The sequence below is a fragment of the Mustelus asterias genome, chromosome 2 (genome assembly GCF_964213995.1).
Source record: "Mustelus asterias chromosome 2, sMusAst1.hap1.1, whole genome shotgun sequence".
Classification (NCBI taxonomy): Eukaryota; Metazoa; Chordata; class Chondrichthyes; order Carcharhiniformes; family Triakidae; genus Mustelus; species Mustelus asterias.
In genome coordinates this window covers 4,565,783-4,584,637 of record NC_135802.1, presented here as the reverse complement: position 1 = coordinate 4,584,637, position 18,855 = coordinate 4,565,783, and the positions used below count along the sequence as shown (strand labels likewise).

The 18,855-nt window shown below is 46.4% G+C and overlaps 1 protein-coding gene across 1 annotated transcript in view; it reads left to right on the top strand.

The window, feature by feature from the left end:
- Positions 1–6: 6 nt before the first annotated feature.
- Positions 7–18,855, top strand: part of LOC144504346 (uncharacterized) — a 118,569-nt gene continuing 99,720 nt past the window's right edge. Inside the window, exons 1-2 of the mRNA XM_078229525.1 lie at positions 7–127; positions 13,063–13,256. Coding sequence (XP_078085651.1) covers positions 30–127; positions 13,063–13,256 — 292 coding nt within the window. The 5' untranslated portion in view covers positions 7–29. The remainder of the gene's footprint in view (positions 128–13,062; positions 13,257–18,855) is intronic.

The window sequence follows — 18,855 nt, the reverse complement described above, 5'->3', positions numbered from 1 at the left end:
GTGTCAGCCTGAATTGACTGGCTGTGAATATGACGCGCCATCGCTTAAACAATGACGGCTTTCCTCAGTATCACCTTCGACGCATTGGACGCAGAGCGTCGCTCCCAGACATCGCCAGCCTAATTAAGTGAGTAACATAGAACCGTATCGGGCAGGACTGAGGAAACAGGCAGATCATCAACTGGCACTGGCAGATAAACAGGACCATGTTTGTCTGACTCACTGTGCCTGGCGCTCACCCAGGGCCGGCTGCTTGGAAAATTAGGAAGTCAGAGTTAAAGGTAGGAGTGCAGGTTAGTGATCAGTCTGAGTGTCAACAGAGAACTACAGTCAGGGCCAGGTCACATGAACATTCTCCTACAACAAGGACTCGTGCAAGAGCCCGAATGAGGAGCGGGAAGGGTTCCAAGAACAGAAGGTTTAAATCAGGGGTATGAGAGCGCGGTGGCACAGGATAGTGCGGGGACTGTCTGTCACAGTCTGACAGGGTGGGGCAGGAAACAAATAAAGAATATGCAGCACAGAGCAAATTAAGTTTAATTTTATTTACTAGTGTCACAAGTAGGCTTATTGCAATGAAGTTACTGTGATAATCTCCTCGTTGCCACACTCCGGTGCCTGTTCGGGTACACTGAAGGAGAATTTAGCACGGACAATGCACCCAACCAGCAGGTCTTTCAGACTGTGGGAGGAAACCAGAGCACCTGGAGAAGACCCACGCAGACACGGGGAGGATGTGCGGACTCTGCAGAGACAGTGACCCAAGTCAGGAATTGAACCCGGGTTCCTGGCGCTGTGAGGCAGCAGTGCTAACCACTGTGCCACCGTGCTGCGCAGAAATTCAAATCCAGAATTGCAAACAACTGTAAAAACTTGAAGCTAGATGTCCTTATCTGAATGCACAAAGCATTTGCAACAGGATAGACGAGTTGATAGCACAGATTAAAAATTGGCAAGTCATGTTGCAGCTTTATAGAACCTTAGTTAGGCCACACTTGGAATATAGTGTTCAGTTCTGGTCGCCACACTACCAGAAGGATGTGGAGGCTTTGGAGAGGGTACAGAAAAGATTTACCAGGATGTTGCCTGGTATGGAGGGCATTAGCTATGAGGAGAGGTTGGAGAAACTTGGTTTGTTCTCACTGGACCGACGGAGATTGAGAGGTGACCTGATAGAAGTCTACAAGATTATGAGAGGCATGGACAGAGTGGATAGTCAGAAGCTTTTTCCCAGGGTGGAAGAGTCAATTACTAGGGGGCAAAGGCAAGGTTTAAAGGAGATGTACGAGGCAGATTTTTTACACGGAGAGTAGTGGGTACCTGGAACTCGTTGCCGGGGGAGGTAGTGGAAGCAGATACGATAGTGACTTTTCAGGGGCGTCTTGACAAAAACATGAATAGGATGGGAATAGAGGGATATGGTTACCTGAAGGGTAGGGGGTTTTAGTTAAGTCGGGCAGCATGGTCAGTGCAGGCTTGGAGGGCCGAAGGGCCTGTTCCTGCAGTATTAGGTATTACAAAAACGTGGTTGCTAGGCAACTAGGACTGTGTGCTGAACATTCCAGGAAATACAATATTCCAAAAGAACAGGCCAAAGAGGAAAGTGGGTGGAGTAGTATTGTTAATCATAGAGACCTTACAGTGTACAAGAGACCCTTCGGCCCATTGAGTCTGCAATGATGCTGCACTGCTCTCTGACAATATCTTCCCAGACCCCTTCCCCTATCCTAACCCTACCCATTTCCATCCATCTAACCCACCCATCTTTGCACCCTGAGGGGCAGTTTAGCATGGGCAATCCACCTAACCTACACACTTTTGGACTGAGAGAGGAAACAGGAACACCTGAAGGAAACCTACACAGACACGGGGAGAACGTAGCAATGACTCTGACATAGCATATTTCCCAGTCCTATCCCCTGCCCTATTTCCATAAACCCACACATTTATTCCGATAATCCCCCCAACTAACACCTCTTAAGGGGCAATTGAACATTGCCAATCCACCTAACTTGCACATCTTTGAACTATGAAAACAAGGAATGTTTCAGAGCAGTGCTGAGCCGTATTATAAAGGCAGTGGATAGTGATTAAGAATCGGTTTGGGTTCAAATCATGAATAGCGGGAGAAGGAATACAAGGGTGGGGATGGTCTATAAACCCCCAAAATGTGACCTCAATAAGTCAGGGCATAAATGGGGAAATATCCAAGGGCATGTTTGAAGGGAATTGCAATTATCATGGGAGATTTTCATCTGCATTTTGATTGGACAAACCAAACTGGCAAGAGTAGTGTAGAAGATTTGTGGAGTGCATCAGGGATTGATTTTTAGAGCATTGTGGAAACTATCGAGGAATGTGTAATGAAGAAGGTGTTAGGTTTATTGGCCATGCTAAATTGATCCTAGTGTCGGGGGTGAGCAGGATAAATGAAGGTTATGGGAATAACACCTGATTGGGATTGTGATCGGTACAGATTCGATGGGCCGAATGGCCTCCTGTACTGTAGGGATTCTATGTAGGAGTTTTTGAGACCTATGCTGCTCTTTATGTGGGAGATTTCTCTTTATTAATTACAGTAAGAAGTGTCGCAACACCAGGTTAAAGTCCAACTGGTTTATTTAGTATCACGAGTTTTCGGAGCGCTGCTCCTTCATCAGGTGAGTGGAGAGGTGGGTTCACAAAGAGGGCATATATTGACAAAGGCACAATTGTAAGATAGTGGTTGGAATATGAGTCTTTACAGGTAGTCAAGTCCTTACAGGTATAGACAGTGCGAATGGAGAGAAGGATAATCACAGGTTAAAGAGGTGTGAACTGCCAGGACAGTTAGTAGGGTTTTGCAAGCCAAGGCCAAATGGTAGGAGTTACAGTAGTGTGACATGAACCCAAGATCCCAGTTGAGACCGTCCTCATGTGTGAGGAATTGGCTATCAGTTTCTGCTTGGCGATTCTGCATTGTCGTGTGTCTTGAAGGCCGTCTTGGAGAACGCTTACCCGAAGATCGGAGGCTAAATGCCCATGACTGCTGAAGTGTTCCCCGACAGGAAGGGAACGCTCCTGCCTGGCGATTGCCACACGGTGTCCTTTCATCCATCATAACGTCTGCATGGTCTCGCCAATGTACCATGTCTCGGGACATCCTTTCCTGCAGCGTATCAAGTAAGCACAGTAAGAAATCTCACAATCACCAGGTTAAAGTCCAACAGGTTTATTAACCTGTTGGACTTTAATCAACCTGTTGGACTTTAACCTGGTGATTGTGAGATTTCTTACTGTGCTTACCCCAGTCCAACACCGGCATCTCCACATCATGCGTATCAGGTAGACAATGTTGGCTGAGTCGCAAGAGTATGTACTCTGTACCTGGTGGATGGTGTTCTCACGTGAGATGATGGCATCCGTGTCGATGATCCGGCATGTCTTGCAGAGGTTGCTGTGGCAGGGTTGTGTGATGTCGTGGTCGCTGTTCTCCTGAAGGCTAGGTGGTTTGCTGCGAACAGTGGTCTGTTTGAGATTGTGCGGTTGTTTGAAGGCAAGTAGTAGGGGTGTGGGGATGGCCTTGGCGAGATGTTCGTCTTCATCATTGACATGTTGAAGGCTCCGGAGAGGATGTAGCTTCTCTGCTCCGGGGAAGTACTGGACGATGAAAGGTACTCTGTCAGTCATGTCCCATGTTTATCTTCCGAGGAGGTCACTGTAGCGCATTGGAACTGTCGATCAATGAGTTGAGCACCATATCCTGTTCTTACGAGAGCATCTTTCAGCGTCTGTAGGTGTCTGTTGCATTCCCCCTGGTCTGAGCAGATCCTGTGCATAAGGAGGGCTTGTCCGTAGGGGATGGCTTCTTTAACGTGTTCAGGGTGGAAGCTGGAGAAGTGAAGCATCGTGAGGTTATCCGTGGGCTTGTGGTACAGTGAGGTGCTGAGGTGTTCGTCCTTGATGGAGATGCGTGTGTCCAAGAATGCAACTGATTCTGGAGAGTAGTAATCGTTTCAGTGATTTTTCGCCGTGAGTCCAAAGGAAGAAAACGTCATTGATGTATCTGGTGTATAGCGTCGGTTTAAGGTCTTGTTTGAACTTGTGCATGAAGAAGTTGGCATATTGATGACGGCATTGCTGCAACTGCCTCAGTACTCAACACCAACAACTGCCAATCTCCAGATGCAATTCTACAACTCATCCGCTTCATCCTGGACCACAATGTCTTCACCTTCAACAACCAGTTCTTCATCCAGACACACAGAGCCATGGTGACCAAATTCGCACCTCAATATGCCAACATCTTCGTCATCCAGTACTTCCCCGGAGCAGAGAAACTACGACATGCACGTTCTCCCCGTGTCTGCGTGGGTTTCCTCTGGGTGCTCTGGTTTCCTCCCACAGTCCGAAAGGCGTGCTGGTTAGGTGCATTGGCCATGCTAAATTCTCCCTCAGTGTACCCGAACAGGCGTCGGAGTGTGGCAACTAGGTGATTTTCACAGTAACTTAATTCACGGTAACTTAATTGCAGTGTTGCTGTAAGCCTACTTGTGACTAATAAATAAACTTAACTTGCTTACCTGTAAAGACTCTCATTTCAACCATTATCTTGCAATTGTGCCTTTGTCTATATATGCTGTGTTTGTGAAACCTACCCCTCCACTTACCTGATGAAGGAGCAGTGTTCCGAAAGCTCGTGATACCAAATAAACCTGTTGGACTTTAACCTGGTGTTGAGAGACTTCTTTACTGTGGCCACCCCAGTCCGCATCTTTATTAATTATGGTTCAGCAAATACAAAGAACTCACAAAGACAGTAAATTCTGGTTGAAGATGTACTTTATTTTGCCCAGGCCTGGTCCACGTGTGGGAGAAATGACTTGAGGCAGCCCAAGTCGTTCTAAATTACTTTGTAAGACGTACTACAATTATACATTTTTCAGAAACCATCTGCTGGCCTACTCTGTTCATCATAACTGGATGAGCCAATCATTTTAGTATTTGGCCATTCACCTTGGCCAATAATTCCTACTCTCTGGCAGCATGAGAATTCATTGGTCCGTAGAATCTGAAAGCTCCCGCCCACTGTCTCTTAGCAACCCCAATTATGTAGGTCGTAGAATTCGAGTTGTTTTTCCACCCACTGTCTGCTGAGATGTCCCTGAGCGGAAGAAATTGAATTATTCTATTCATTCTAGTGTCTGGGAAACTTGTACTCTCTGATTTTAAAAACTGCTCTGTGGCTGTATTGTTCTTAAAGAATGTGATTGGTCTTACTCAACTTTTATCCCATTATGCCTCGGGGCAGTCTGTAGTTGGCCAAGGTATACATTTTAATACAGAATATATATAAACACATGTTTAAATTCTCTAACAATGGTTTAATGTGTTTCTATGTAAAAGTAGTACCTTTGTAACTCCTGGCACTTTGTGCTTTCTCTATACTATATTCATTTCTACATTAGTCTACCCCAATTTATTAGTCTTTTAGTACCAGGTTATCCTAAATCCCTCTAACATAAGGCATCTTGTGGTTAAGGCTTCCCGAGGGGTGGGAAGTGACCACAATATGATTGAATTTCAGGGACAATTTGAGGGTGAACACCATAGGTCCATAACCAGTGTCTTCAACTCAAAAAAGGGTGATTATAATGATGTGAGGAAGGAATTGTCTAAGGTGAGCTGAGTAAACAAGCTGAGGTACAGATCAGTAGATGAGCAGTGGCAGATATCCAAACAGTGGGTCTAAAAAGTTCAAAGACGTGCGGGTTAGGTGGATTGACCATGCTAACTTGCCCCTTAGTGTCAGGGGGACTAGCTAGGGTAAGTGGGTGGGATTGTGGGGATGGGGCCTGGGTGGGATTGTGGTCGGTGCAGACTCAATGGGCCGAATGGCCTCCTTCTGCATTGTAGGATTCTATGAAAATGTTCAGCAGGAGTTTATCCAATCAAAAAGAGGGATTCCCTGAGAAAGAGGCAAAATCCATGGTTGACACAGGAGACCAAGGATAAATTGAAAAGCAGGATATACAAAATAGCAAGTGGGAGACCAGAGGACTGGGAAGTTTTTAGATTCCAGCAGCAAAAGAAAGGAGAACATGAATTTTGAGAAAGAACCTGCAAGCAGCATAAAAACAAACAGTAAAATATATAAATAAAAATATATTTTTAAATAGGAAGCTCAGGCAAATGTGAGACCTCTACTGAACGAGGTGGGTGAATTGAAAACAGCAAACAAAGAAATGATGGATATGCTAAATACCTTGCATCAGTCTTCATCGTGAAAGACATTGCCAATATCCCTAATATATCAGATGGGCTGATTTCAAATCACATGATGGAAATTACTTTATCCCTTGTGATTGGGATTTTTGTATTAGAAAAACTCAAGGGGCTAAAGGCAGACAAGTTGCCAGGACCTGATGAACTGCACCGTAGGGTTATAATGGCAGTGGCTGCAGAGATAGTGGACCCATTGGTTGAAATTTTTCATAACTTGCTAAATTCTGGGAGGGCACCAGAAGAATTGATGGCAAGTAATGTAACTCCCTTGGTTCAAAAAGGCAACAAGGCCGAAGGCAGGGAACTACTGACCAGTTACTTTGTCATTTATTATTGGCAAGATGCTGGAGTCAATAATCAAAAAGGAAATAGCTGATCATTTAGGAAATCTGAATATAATCAAACCTCGTCAACATGGTTTTAGGAAAGGTAACTAGCAGTTTAGAAGAGTAAGGTGTGACCTTATTCAAACAGATATCCTGAGAGGGTTTGACAGGGTAGATGGTGAGATGTTTTCACGTGTGGGTGAGTCTGGAACAAGGGGACAGAGCTACAAGGTAAAGGGCCGGTCATTTAAAACTGAGGTGCGTTGAACGTTCTTCTCGCCGAGAGTGGTGAATCTCTGGAATTCTCTGCTCCAACTGGTGGTGGAGGCTGGATCATTAGAAAGTATTGAAAGTGGAGGTGGATAAATATTTGATAGACTGAGGAATAGCAGACTCTGGGGGAATGACACACAAAAGTTGAGGCCGGCATAGATCAGCCATGATCGTATTGAGTAGCGGGGCAGGCTTGAAGGACCTGGTGGCCTACTCCTGCTCCTATTTCTTGTGTTCTTGTCTCCATTGTCCAATTGGGTGCGACTGGATTTATTGCCCATCCCTAGTTGCCCTTGGAGGGCAGCTGAGAGTCAACCGCATTGCTGTGTTTCTTTCGTCACATGTAGGCCAGACCAGGTAAGGGCAGCAGATTTCCTTCCCGAAAGGATATCAGTGACCCAGATATGTTTTTGTGACCATCGTTTCATGGTCCTCATTCCTGAGACTAGCTTTCAATTCCAGATTTATTAATTGAATTTAAGTTGTTCTAGCTGCTGTGGTGGGATTTGAACCCGTCCCCCAGAGCATTAGCCTGAGTCTCTGGATTACTAGTCCAGTGACATTACCTGTTATAATCCAGGTCAGAAACTCCAAGGTGTTTTACTTCTTGCAGAGGGTGGTGAATTTGTGGAACGTTGAATGGTTTCAAGAGGAAATACATATGTTTCTAATAAAAAAGGGATAAGGGGAACAGGTGGAGAGTTGGATTTGAGACCAGGGAGAGATCAGCCATGACCTGATTGAATGGCAGAGCAGGCTCGAAGGGCTGAACTAATTCCTATGAAGCCAGCCAAAGATCATAAGTTTTACACTTTGAATTTTGGCACGGTAAGCATAAGATGTTAACTCGAGGTATGATTCCAATGATCCACTAGGGAGCTTTTATCAAACAAAGTTTATTTAAGAATACAGTTAACATATAATAAGACAATTAGCAATAACTTTTACCAATTATGAGGAAATAAGAAAACCGTGATATTGCATATATCTTAACAGCTAAGAATGCTTTTCCAACACAAACATTACAATCATACACCGCAGTTTAGCCTAGAAAATAAGTGTGCTCACGTGATGCTGGATTTTGCAGCTTTCCAACTCTCTCTGGATTACTGCTCTGGATGTTGAGTTGCAAACACAGAGGCCTTCAGGCCCTGGAATTTTCAGCCCACTGCATGAGACAGGCGCTCCTTGCCTCTAGTTACTAACCAGCTAGTCACCAAGAGCTAAATTTCCAAAACCAGGGAGAGAGACAGAAACACACTGCCTGCAGTCTGGATTCCAAACAGGTTCTGCCGAGCCAGCAGAATTTTCAATACCAGGGAGAGAGACACAAATACCGTTTTCAATCTGAAGTCCAGCACCTTCTGCCAAACTGAGAGTGAACCCTTGGATTTCTCTGTGAAGGTACCCCTGACCTTGACCTGTCAACCAGCCTTCCCCCGGCAAGTACAAATAGTATTGCAACGGGCAGAAAAGGCCAGGCTCTCTTAAAAGAACTTTTGACTTTTAAGGGGTGTCTTGACAAATACATGAATAGGATGGGAATGGAGGGATATGGTCCCCGGAAGGGTAGGGGGTTTTAGTTAAGTCGGGCAGCATGGTTGGTGCAGGCTTGGAGGGCCAAAGGGCCCGTTCCTGTGCTGTAATTTTCTTTGTAACTGCAGAGGAACATGATTAAAATACTTTTCTTAAATGCACAGTAGCATCACATACCACTACACCATTGTCTCCATCTGCAATGGCTTCTCTTCTTGTACATAAGAACATCAGAAATAGGAGCAGGAGTAGGCCATCTAGCCCCTCGAGCCTGCCCCGCCATTCAATAAGATCATGGCTGATCTGACGTGGATCAGTACCACTTACCCGCCTGATCCCCATAACCCTTAATTCCCTTACCGATCAGGAATCCATCCATCCGCGCTTTAAACATATTCAGCGAGGTAGCCTCCACCACCTCAGTGGGCAGAGAATTCCAGAGATTCACCACCCTCTGGGAGAAGAAGTTCCTCCTCAACTCTGTCTTAAACCGACCCCCCTTTATTTTGAGGCTGTGTCCTCTAGTTTTAACTTCCTTACTAAGTGGAAAGAATCTCTCCGCCTCCACCCTATCCAGCCCCCGCATTATCTTATAAGTCTCCATAAGATCCCCCCTCATCCTTCTAAACTCCAACGAGTACAAACCCAATCTCCTCAGCCTCTCCTCATAATCCAAACCCCTCATCTCCGGTATCAACCTGGTGAACCTTCTCTGCACTCCCTCCAATGCCAATATATCCTTCCTCATATAAGGGGACCAATACTGCACACAGTATTCCAGCTGCGGCCTCACCAATGCCCTGTACAGGTGCATCAAGACATCCCTGCTTTATATTCTATCCCCTTCGCAATATAGGCCAACATCCCATTTGCCTTCTTGATCACCTGTTGTACCTGCAGACTGGGCTTTTGCGTCTCATGCACAAGGACCCCCAGGTCCCTTTGCACGGTAGCATGTTTTAATTTGTTTCCATTGAGATAATAATCCCATTTGTTATTATTTCCTCCAAAGTGTATAACCTCGCATTTATCAACGTTATACCCCATTTGCCATATCCTCGCCCACTCACTCAGCCTGTCCAAATCTCTCTGCAGATCTTCTCCGTCCTCCACACGATTCACTTTTCCACTTCTCTTGTACTCTCACTTTCTCTGGTGTCCCCCAATGGGCCTATTCTTGGGCTGCTGCTGTTTCTGAAGATAACCAGCAGCATCTCTCCAATCGAGACGTTTAACATCAGAACTGGAAGAGCAGGAATTAAATCTTGAAAAGCCCACTGTCTTTGGTTTCAGCCACAAGCTCTGTTCCCGAGCTACCAGCATCACCAGGATCCTTCGTCATTCAGCTGAAACCAAACTGTTTGCAACCTCGGTGTCATCTTCGTCCTTGGGATGAACTTAAATCCTGGAATTTCTTCCCTCACGGCACTGTGGGTCAACCACAGCACATGGAGTGCAGCGATTCAAGAAGGCAGATCACCACCACCTTCTCAAGGGCAACTTGGGATGGGCAATAAATGCTGGCCAGCCAGCGACACCCATGTCCCACAAATTTAAAAAAGAAATGTCACAACTGACATCAAGACGACTGATTTTTTTTTTACCTCAGTAAAACACGCGATTCCACCGTGAGTCTGCTCGTCTGCTGCTTAAAAGCCTCAGCAGTACATTTGTTATTTCACGACTTGACAATCCATTGCTGTCCTGCCACTTTCCACCCTACATAAACTGCAGCTTAGAGTGACTGTGAGCAGATCTGGGCCCCACACCTTGGGAAGGATATGTTGGCCTTGGAGGGAGTGCAGCGTAGGCTCACAAGAATGATACCTGGACTTAAGGGGTTTAATTATCAGGCGAGATTCGACAAATTAGACCTGTTTTCTCTAGAATTCAGAAGGCTAAGGGGTGATCTGATCAAATTCTTCAAGATCCTAAGAGGAAAAGACAGGCTAGATAAGAAGCTATTTCCACTGGTTAGAGATTCTAGAACTGAGGGCATAGTCTAAAATCAGGACCAGGAGAGATGTTAGGAAGCACACCAAGGGTGGGAGAGGTTTGGAACCCCAGCTGTTGTTGCTAGATCAGTTGCTATCTCTAAATCTGAGAGAGATGAATTGTGAATTTTTATTCATTCACCTTTACGGAATGTGGGCGTCGCTGGCTGGGCCAGCATTTATTGCCCATCCTGAGCTGCCCTCCATTTCGGAGGGCATTTGAGAGTCAGCCACATTGCTGTGGCTCTGGAGTCGCATGTAGGCCAGACCAGGTAAGGACAGCAGATTTCCTCCCATAAAGGACATTAGTGAACCAGATGGGTTTTTCCAACAATTGACAATGTTTCATGGTCGTTAATTCAACTTTTAATTCCAGATTTCTTTTTATTGAATTCAAATTTCACCATCTGCCGTGGTGGAATTCGAACCCGGGTCCCCAGACATTACCCTGGGTATCTGGATTGTTAGTCAAGTGATAATTCCACAATGCCACTCTCTCCTCTTCCCTTAAGTAAAGGTAATAAGGGAAATAGGCCAAAGACAATCTAATTGAATGGTGGCACAAGCTTGATGTGTTGAATGGCCTACTCCTGTTCCTATGGAGCTCAGAAAACTCAACTGTTCTGTTTCTGAATGCCTATTCACATCTGTGCTCGCCGACCTATTCTAACTCCCAGTCTGGCAATGGTTCCCATCCTTTCAAAGTCCTCTGTGGCCTCACCACCCTGTCCACCAACACTGCTAGTGCTTTCAGCTGCTTCATATTATGCATCAAATTTTAAACTTTACTGCGAAGAACTGAACTGCTTTAGTATGTTGTAACTATCAATATGAATACAAATCGTTAGACACATCCAACACTCCCAGGACAGGTACAGCACGGGGTTAGATACAGAGTAAAGCTCCCTCTACACTGTCCCCATCAAACGCTCCCAGGACAGGTACAGCACGGGGTGAGATACAGAGTAAAGCTCCCAATGTCCACCTTTATCCCTCGACATGTGGAAATGATATTAATTGTGTTAGAGAATCACGTTCAGCTCCCTGTGCTGGCCGTCAGATTATCAGACTGTGATCAGTGTGTGCTGTTTGTTGTGTGTAGTAAAGTTCCGGCCTTGTTGGATTGTTGTTGAGGTCAGGATTGGAAAGGTCACTGAGACGTGACTGACTTCTCTTTTCCTGTACCTTAGTCACTTTTCACTTTCTGCTTATACAGCTGACCATTTAGAAGTTTTAGTAACAAAAGGGATGATTCTTATTAATTTTCTGCGCTGTTTTAAAGTTGTTTTTCACTGGGGGAGGTGGACTGTGTCTGTACTGTTTACTGAATTAAACACTGTCTCTTGGCATGGTGACTGCTTGTTGCAGTTGCTGCCAAACACAAACACAATAAAAAACAAAGCTAGGTTGTTCCCCCACTGGTGCCCAGGCTAATTCACATTTCAGGTAGTTTGATCAACATGGGGATCCCAAACACCGCACTGTTAAATGGTGGTAAAGGCAGTTCCTGTCAGCCAGATGCTGGAAGATTACGAATGGCCAACCCTTCTGAGACATTGACGGAACTTCCCAAAAGCTGAAGATTAATCTCTCGGGACTTGACAGTGAACCCATACCCAGGGAACGTCTTCAGAGAATTAAAACAAAATTGGTTTCTTTATTTTCTTTGATCACTTTGTTTACTGATTTTAAAAAAACATTGTCAATCTGCCCCAACCTGTCCCCAATGAGTCATCCACTCCTGGCACGTCGTAGCTGTTTGCTTTCCTGCTGTCTCTGGCCAAGCAGGGCCTAGTGTGGAGGGACATGTCAGACAGGGGATGGGGTAACATGTTGGATTCGAGGCCTGAGAGTGGGTCAAGGTAAACGGTGGCATGGTGGTTAGCGCCAGGGTCCCGGGTTCGATTCCCGGCTCGGGTCACTGTCTGTGTGGAGTCTGCACATTCTCCCCGTGTCTGCGTGGGTTTCCTCCGGGTGCTCCGGTTTCCTCCCACGATCCAAAGATGCTAAATTGACCCTAATGTCAAGGGGACTAGCTAGGGTAAATGAATGGGGTTATGAGATTAGGGCCTGGGTGGGATTGTGGTCGGTGCAGACTCGATGGGCCGAATGGCCTCCTGCATTGTAGGGATTCTATGATTCTTGAAATCCTGGGGCCTGAGAAGGTGCAGCCTCAGCGTCTGACTAGGCCGAGGTGGTGGTGGGAAGGTTTGAGGGTGGGCTGAGAGGGAACAGCGCTGTCTATGGAATGTGACCGGAGAAAGCTCCCTGCTGGGTGATCTGATGACCTCCCCTCAGCCCTGATGTGTGATCTGCTGGTCTCCCCTCAGCCCTGATGTGTGATCTGCTGGTCTCCCCATAGCCCTGATGTGTGATCTGCTGGTCTCCCCTCAGCCCTGCTGTGTAATCTGATGGCCTCCCCTCAGCCCTGTTGTGTGATCTGCTGGTCTCCCCTCAGCCCTGATGTGTGATCTGCTGGTCTCCCCTCAGCCCTGCTGTGTGATCTGATGACCTCCCCTCAGCCCTGTTGTGTGATCTGCTGACCTCCCCTCAGCCCTGCTGTGTGATCTGCTGACCTCCCCTCAGCCCTGCTGTGTGATCTGCTGGTCTCCCCTCAGCCCTGTTCTCTCTCTCACTGTCTGATTTCATCTCCCCTGTTTGTCACGCAGCTTCAGCAGGCGGGTCACCCTGCTAGGAAGGAATGGTGATGTGGTCGACTATGTCCTCGATTCTGCCAACCAATCGAGGAGCAGGAGTATCTCCAGGACTCATGCCCGGGTCATCCGATCAGCCCCGGATAACCAGCACCGGCTGGTCGACTCCAGCCTCTCCGGGGTTTACGTCAACGACCGGCGGATAGATAGTGAGTGGCAGCAGACCCGGCACCGGGATGATTTCCAAGATGGCGCCAGAGTGAGGCGACTTCTTGCAAGCTGTGCCCAGCATACCTTCTAATTCTACCTTTTACTCTCATTCTATGCTTCTAAAACTTCATTCTAACTCTTTTAAACTCTCTAACAATGCTTTAATTCAATCTCTCATTAAGTTGATCTTTCTCTACACCCTAGCTATGACTGTAACACTACGTTCTGCACTCTCTCCTTTCCTTCTCTATGAATGGTATGCTTTGTCTGCACAGCGCGCAAGAAACGATACTTTTCACTGCATATTGATAGATGTGACAATAATAAACTAAATCACATGGAGGTGGGGGTGGATGGTGGGCCTCGGGTCACAGGGCTTTCTCTGACATCTCTGTCTTCCTTGTCCTTTTTTTTGTTGAAGCTGTCTTTATTCGCCGTGCTGAATATTACCCACTGGACACTGATCACATCATTGATTCTAACAGCAATAATAATTCATACACCCCTCGGATTAGAATCATCGAATCCTTCAGTGCAGGAGGCGGCCATTCGGCCCATCGAGTCTGCACCGACCACAATCCCACTCAGGCCCTTTCCCCATAACCCCATTCATTTACCCCACCTAGTCCCCCTGACACCAAGGGACAATTTAGCATGACCCAATCCACCTAACCCGCACACCTTTGGACTGTGGGAGGAAACTGGAGCACCCGGAGGAAACCCACGCAGACACGGGGAGAACGTGCAGACTCCACACAGACAGTGACCCAAGCCGGGAATCGAACCCGGGTCCCTGGCGCTGAGAGGCAGCGGTGCCAACCACTGTGCCACCGTGCACTAATCTGGATTAGATTCCAGTTGGTAACACTCGCTGGTCTGTGAAATGATTGATGATTCTTGTACTACCTCTCAGGCAGACCCCAGGAACACTTGTAGACACTCAATTTCAGCATGTAGAGCAATTTCAGAACAGCTCCCATTCACTTACAGCGGTGGATTGGCTCTGAACTGCAAAGAGCTGTGGTCTTGCTGCAAATACCTGATCCTTCCATTGCTCCAAAGCAAAGTCAAAACCAGCTTTTAAAGAGTTTTCCAGGCGATTATGTTTCAAAACAATAAACCACCATTTTGTAAACATTCCATCAGGATTCAATAGGATCATGGCTGACCCAACACTCCTCAGGTTCACTTTCCTGCCCTTTCCCCATAATCCTTGATTCCCTTACTGATCAAAAATCTTATCTCAGCCTTAAATATACACTCCCCCCCCCACCCCCTCCTTCTCTGTGGCAAGGAGTTCCAAAGACTTAATCCTCACCTTTAGGGTAAAGGGCAAGGCTGGCAGAAGTAGGAAACCCTGGATGACTCGGGATATTGAGGCCCTGGTCAAGAAAAAAGGAGGCACATGACATGCGTAGGCAGCTGGGATCAAGTTAATCCCTTGAAGAGAATAGAGGGTGTAGGAGTAGAGTTAAGAGAGAAATCAGAAGGGCAAAAAGGGGACACGAGATTGTTTTGGCAGATAAGGCAAAGGAGAATCCAAAGATCTTCTACAAATACATAAAGGGCAAAAGAGTAACAAGGGAGAGAGTAGGGCATCTTAAGGATCAACAAGGTCATCTATGTGCGGGTCCACAGGAGATGGGTGAGATCCTAAATGAATATTGCTTATCAGTATTTACTGTTGAGAAAGGCATGGATGTTAGGGAACTTGGGGAAATAAATAGTGATGTCTTGAGGAGTGTACATATTTACAGAGAAGGAGGTGCTGGAAGTCTTAAAGTGCATCAAAGTAGATAAATCATTGGGACCTGATGAAGTGTATCCCAGGACATTGTGGGAGGCTAGGGAGGAAATTGCGAGTCCCCTAGCCGAGATATTTGAATCATCAACAGCCACACGTGAGGTGCCTGAAGATTGGAGGGTGGCAAATGTGCCTTTGTTTAAGAAGGATTGCCTGGAAAAGCCTGGAAACTACAGGCCGGTGAGCCTAACGTCTGTAGTGGGTAAATTAGAAGGTATTCTGAGAGATAGGGTCATTTAGAGAAGCAAGTACTGGCTAGGGACAATCAGCATAGCTTTGTGAGTGGAAAATCATGTCTCACGAATTTTAGATTTTTGAAGGGGTAACCAAGAAGGTAGATGAGGGCAGTGCAGTTGACGTTGTCTATATGGACTTTAGCAAGGCCTTTGTCAAGGTACCACATAGTAGGTTGTTGCATAAGGTTAAATCTCACGGGATCCAGGGTGAGGTAGCCAATTGGATATAAAATTGGCTTGATGACAGAAGACAGAGGGTGGTTGTAGAGGGTTATTTTTCAAACTGGAGACCTGTGACCAGCGGTGTGCCTCAGAGATCAGTGCTGGGTCCACTGTTACTTGTCACTTACATTAATGATTTGGATGAGAATTTAGGAGGCATGGTTAGTAAGTTTGCAGATGACACCAAGATTGGTGGCAAAGCGAAAAGTGAAGAAGTTTATCTAGGATTGCAATGGGATCTTGATCAATTGGGTCAGTGGGCTGATGGAGTTTAATTTAGATAAATGTGAGGTGATGCATTTTAGTAAATCGACCCAGGGCAGGACTTACTCAGTTAACGGTAGAGCATTGGGGAGAGTTCAAGAACAGAGAGATCTCAGGATACATGTTCATAGCTCCTTGAAAGTGGAGTCTTAGGTGCACAGGGTGGTGAAGAAGGCATTCGGCATGCTTGGTTTCATTGGAGAACATTGAATACAGGAGTTGGGACGTCTTAAAGTTGTACAAGACATTGATAAGGCCACACTTGGAAAAGTGTGTACAGTTCTGGTCACCCTATTATAGAAAGGATATTATTAAACTAGAAAGAGTTCAGAAAAGATTTACTAGGATGCTACCGGGACTTGATGGATTGAGTTATAAGGAGAAGCTGGATAGACTGGGACTTTTTTCCCTGGAGCGTGGGAGGCTTAGGGGTGATCATATCGAGGTCTATAAAATAATGAGGGGCATAGATCAGCTAGATAGTCAATATCTTTTCCCAAAGGTAGGGGAGTTTAAAACTAGAGGGCATAGGTTTAAAGTGAGAAGGGACAGATACAAAAGGGTCCAGAGGGGCAGTTTTTTCACACAGAGGGTGGTGAGTGTCTGGAATGAGCTGCCAGAGGTAGTAGAGGCGGACAAAAATTTTGTCTTTTAAAAAGCATTTAGACAGTTCCATGGGTAAAATGGGTAGAGAGGGATATGGGCTTAGTGGTTAAAAACTGGGCAGCATGGACAAGTTGGGTTGAAGGGCCTATTTCCATCCTGTAAACCTCTGTCTCTATGACTCTTCATTCTTCTAAATTCCCATGCGTAGAGTCCCAACCTGTTTAACCGTTGCTCAAAAGGCAATCCCTCCATATCGGGGATCATCCTAGTGAACTTTCTCTGAACTGCCTCCAATGAAATAATATCTTTCCTTAAATAAGGGGACCAAAACTGCTCACAGCGCTCCAGATGCGGTCTCACCAGTACCTTGTACAGTTGCAGCAAGACTTCCTAACTCTTATATTCCAAACCCCCTTGAAATAAGGGCCACCATTTTATTAGCCTTCCTGATTACCTGCTGTGCCTGTGTGCTAGCTTTCTGAGCTTTCTGTCCGGAGCTCTGACTCCGGGTTGAGTGAAGGTTCGCTGGGCTGCTCCTTCCAAAGTTTTTCCACTGCTCTGCTCAGCTGCTCCTCCCCAGATCTGCTCTCTCTCTGACCTCCAGTGCTCTGCACTTCCTCATTCCTCATGTTCCAAATCCTTAAGACGTTACTTTTATTTGAAAGACCAGAAGTATTCACCAATCCAGCTCCTCCCTCTGTCACGCAGCCCCTGTCACCAAACTCCCGCTGCACTCTAATGCAACAACTCTAGCGCAGACGGCTGTCTTTTCCAGTATCAGCAGCAACCAGAGTCCTTGCATATTAACTCTTTTAGAAACATAGAAAAACTACAGCACAAAACAGGCCCTTCGGCCCCACAAGTTGTGCCGAACATATCCCTACCTTCTAGGCCTACCTATAACCCTCCATCCTATTAAGTCCCATGTACTCATCCAGGAGTCTCTTAAAAGACCCTATTGAGTTTGCCTCCACCACCACTGACGGCAGCCGATTCCACTCGCCCACCACCCTCTGTGTGAAAAACTTCCCCCTAACATTTCCCCTGTACCTACACCCCAGCACCTTAAACCTGTGTCCTCACGTAGCAGCCATTTCCACCCTGGGAAAAAGCCTCTGAGAGTCCACCCGATCTATGCCTCTCAACATCTTATACACCTCTATTAGGTCTCTCATCCTACGTCTCTCCAAGGAGAAAAGACCGAGCTCCCTCAGCCTATCCTCATAAGGCATGCCACTCAATCCAGGCAACATCCTTGTAAATCTCCTCTCCACCCTTTCAATCTTTTCCACATCCTTCCTATAGTGAGGCGACCAGAACTGAGCACAGTACTCCAAGTGGGGTCTGACGAGGGCATCATTATCCCCGGACTCCGAAACTCAATCCCTCGATTGATAAAGGCCAGCACACCATACGCCGCCTTAACCACCTCCTCCACCTGTGGGGCCCATTTTAGAGTCCTATGGACCCGGACCCCAAGGTCCTTCTGATCCTCTACAGTACTAAGAGTCTTTCCCTTTATATTGTACTCCTTCATCCCATTTGACCTGCCAAAATGGACCACTACGCATTTATCTGGGTTAAAGTCCATCTGCCACTTGTCCGCCCAGTCTTGCATTCTATCTATGTCCCTCTCTAACTTCTGACATCCCTCCAGACTATCCACAACCCCACCAACCTTCGTGTCGTCGCCAAACTTACCAACCCATCCCTCCGCTTCCTCATCCAGGACATTTATGAAAATGACAAACAGCAAGGGTCCCAGAACAAATCCCTGGGGCACACCACTGGTGACCGACCTCCATTTAGAAAAAGACCCATCTATACACACTCTCTGCCTCCTTTGGGCAAGCCAGTTCTGGATCCACAGGGCAGCAGCACCTTGGATCCCATGCCCTCTCACTTTTTCTAGAAGCCTTGCATGGGGGTCCTTATCGAACACCTTGCTAAAATCCATATAAACCACATCTACAGCTTTCCCTTCATTAATGTGTTTAGTCACATTTTCGAAGAACTCCACCAGGCTCGTAAGGCATAATCTGCCTTTGACAAAGCCATGCTGAGTATTCTTGAGCATACTAAACCTCTCTAAATGCTCATAAATCTTGTCCCTCAGGATCTTCTCCATCAGCTTACCAACCACTGAGGTTAGACTCACTGGTCGGTAATTTCCTGGACTATCCCTATTCCCCTTCTTGAAAATAGGAACCACATCCGCAATCCTCCATTCCTCCGGCACCTCTCCCGTCTCCATCGACGACGCAAAGATCATCACCAGAAGCTCTGCAATCTCTTCCCTCGCCTCCCACAGTAACCTGGGGTACATCCCATCCGGACCTGGCGACTTATTTATCTTGATGCCATTCAAAGATTCCAGCACAACCTCTTTCTTAAAGTCCACATACTCAATCTTTTCAGTCCACCGCAAGCCTGCAGTACATCCACCCAGGTCCTTCTCCTCTGTGG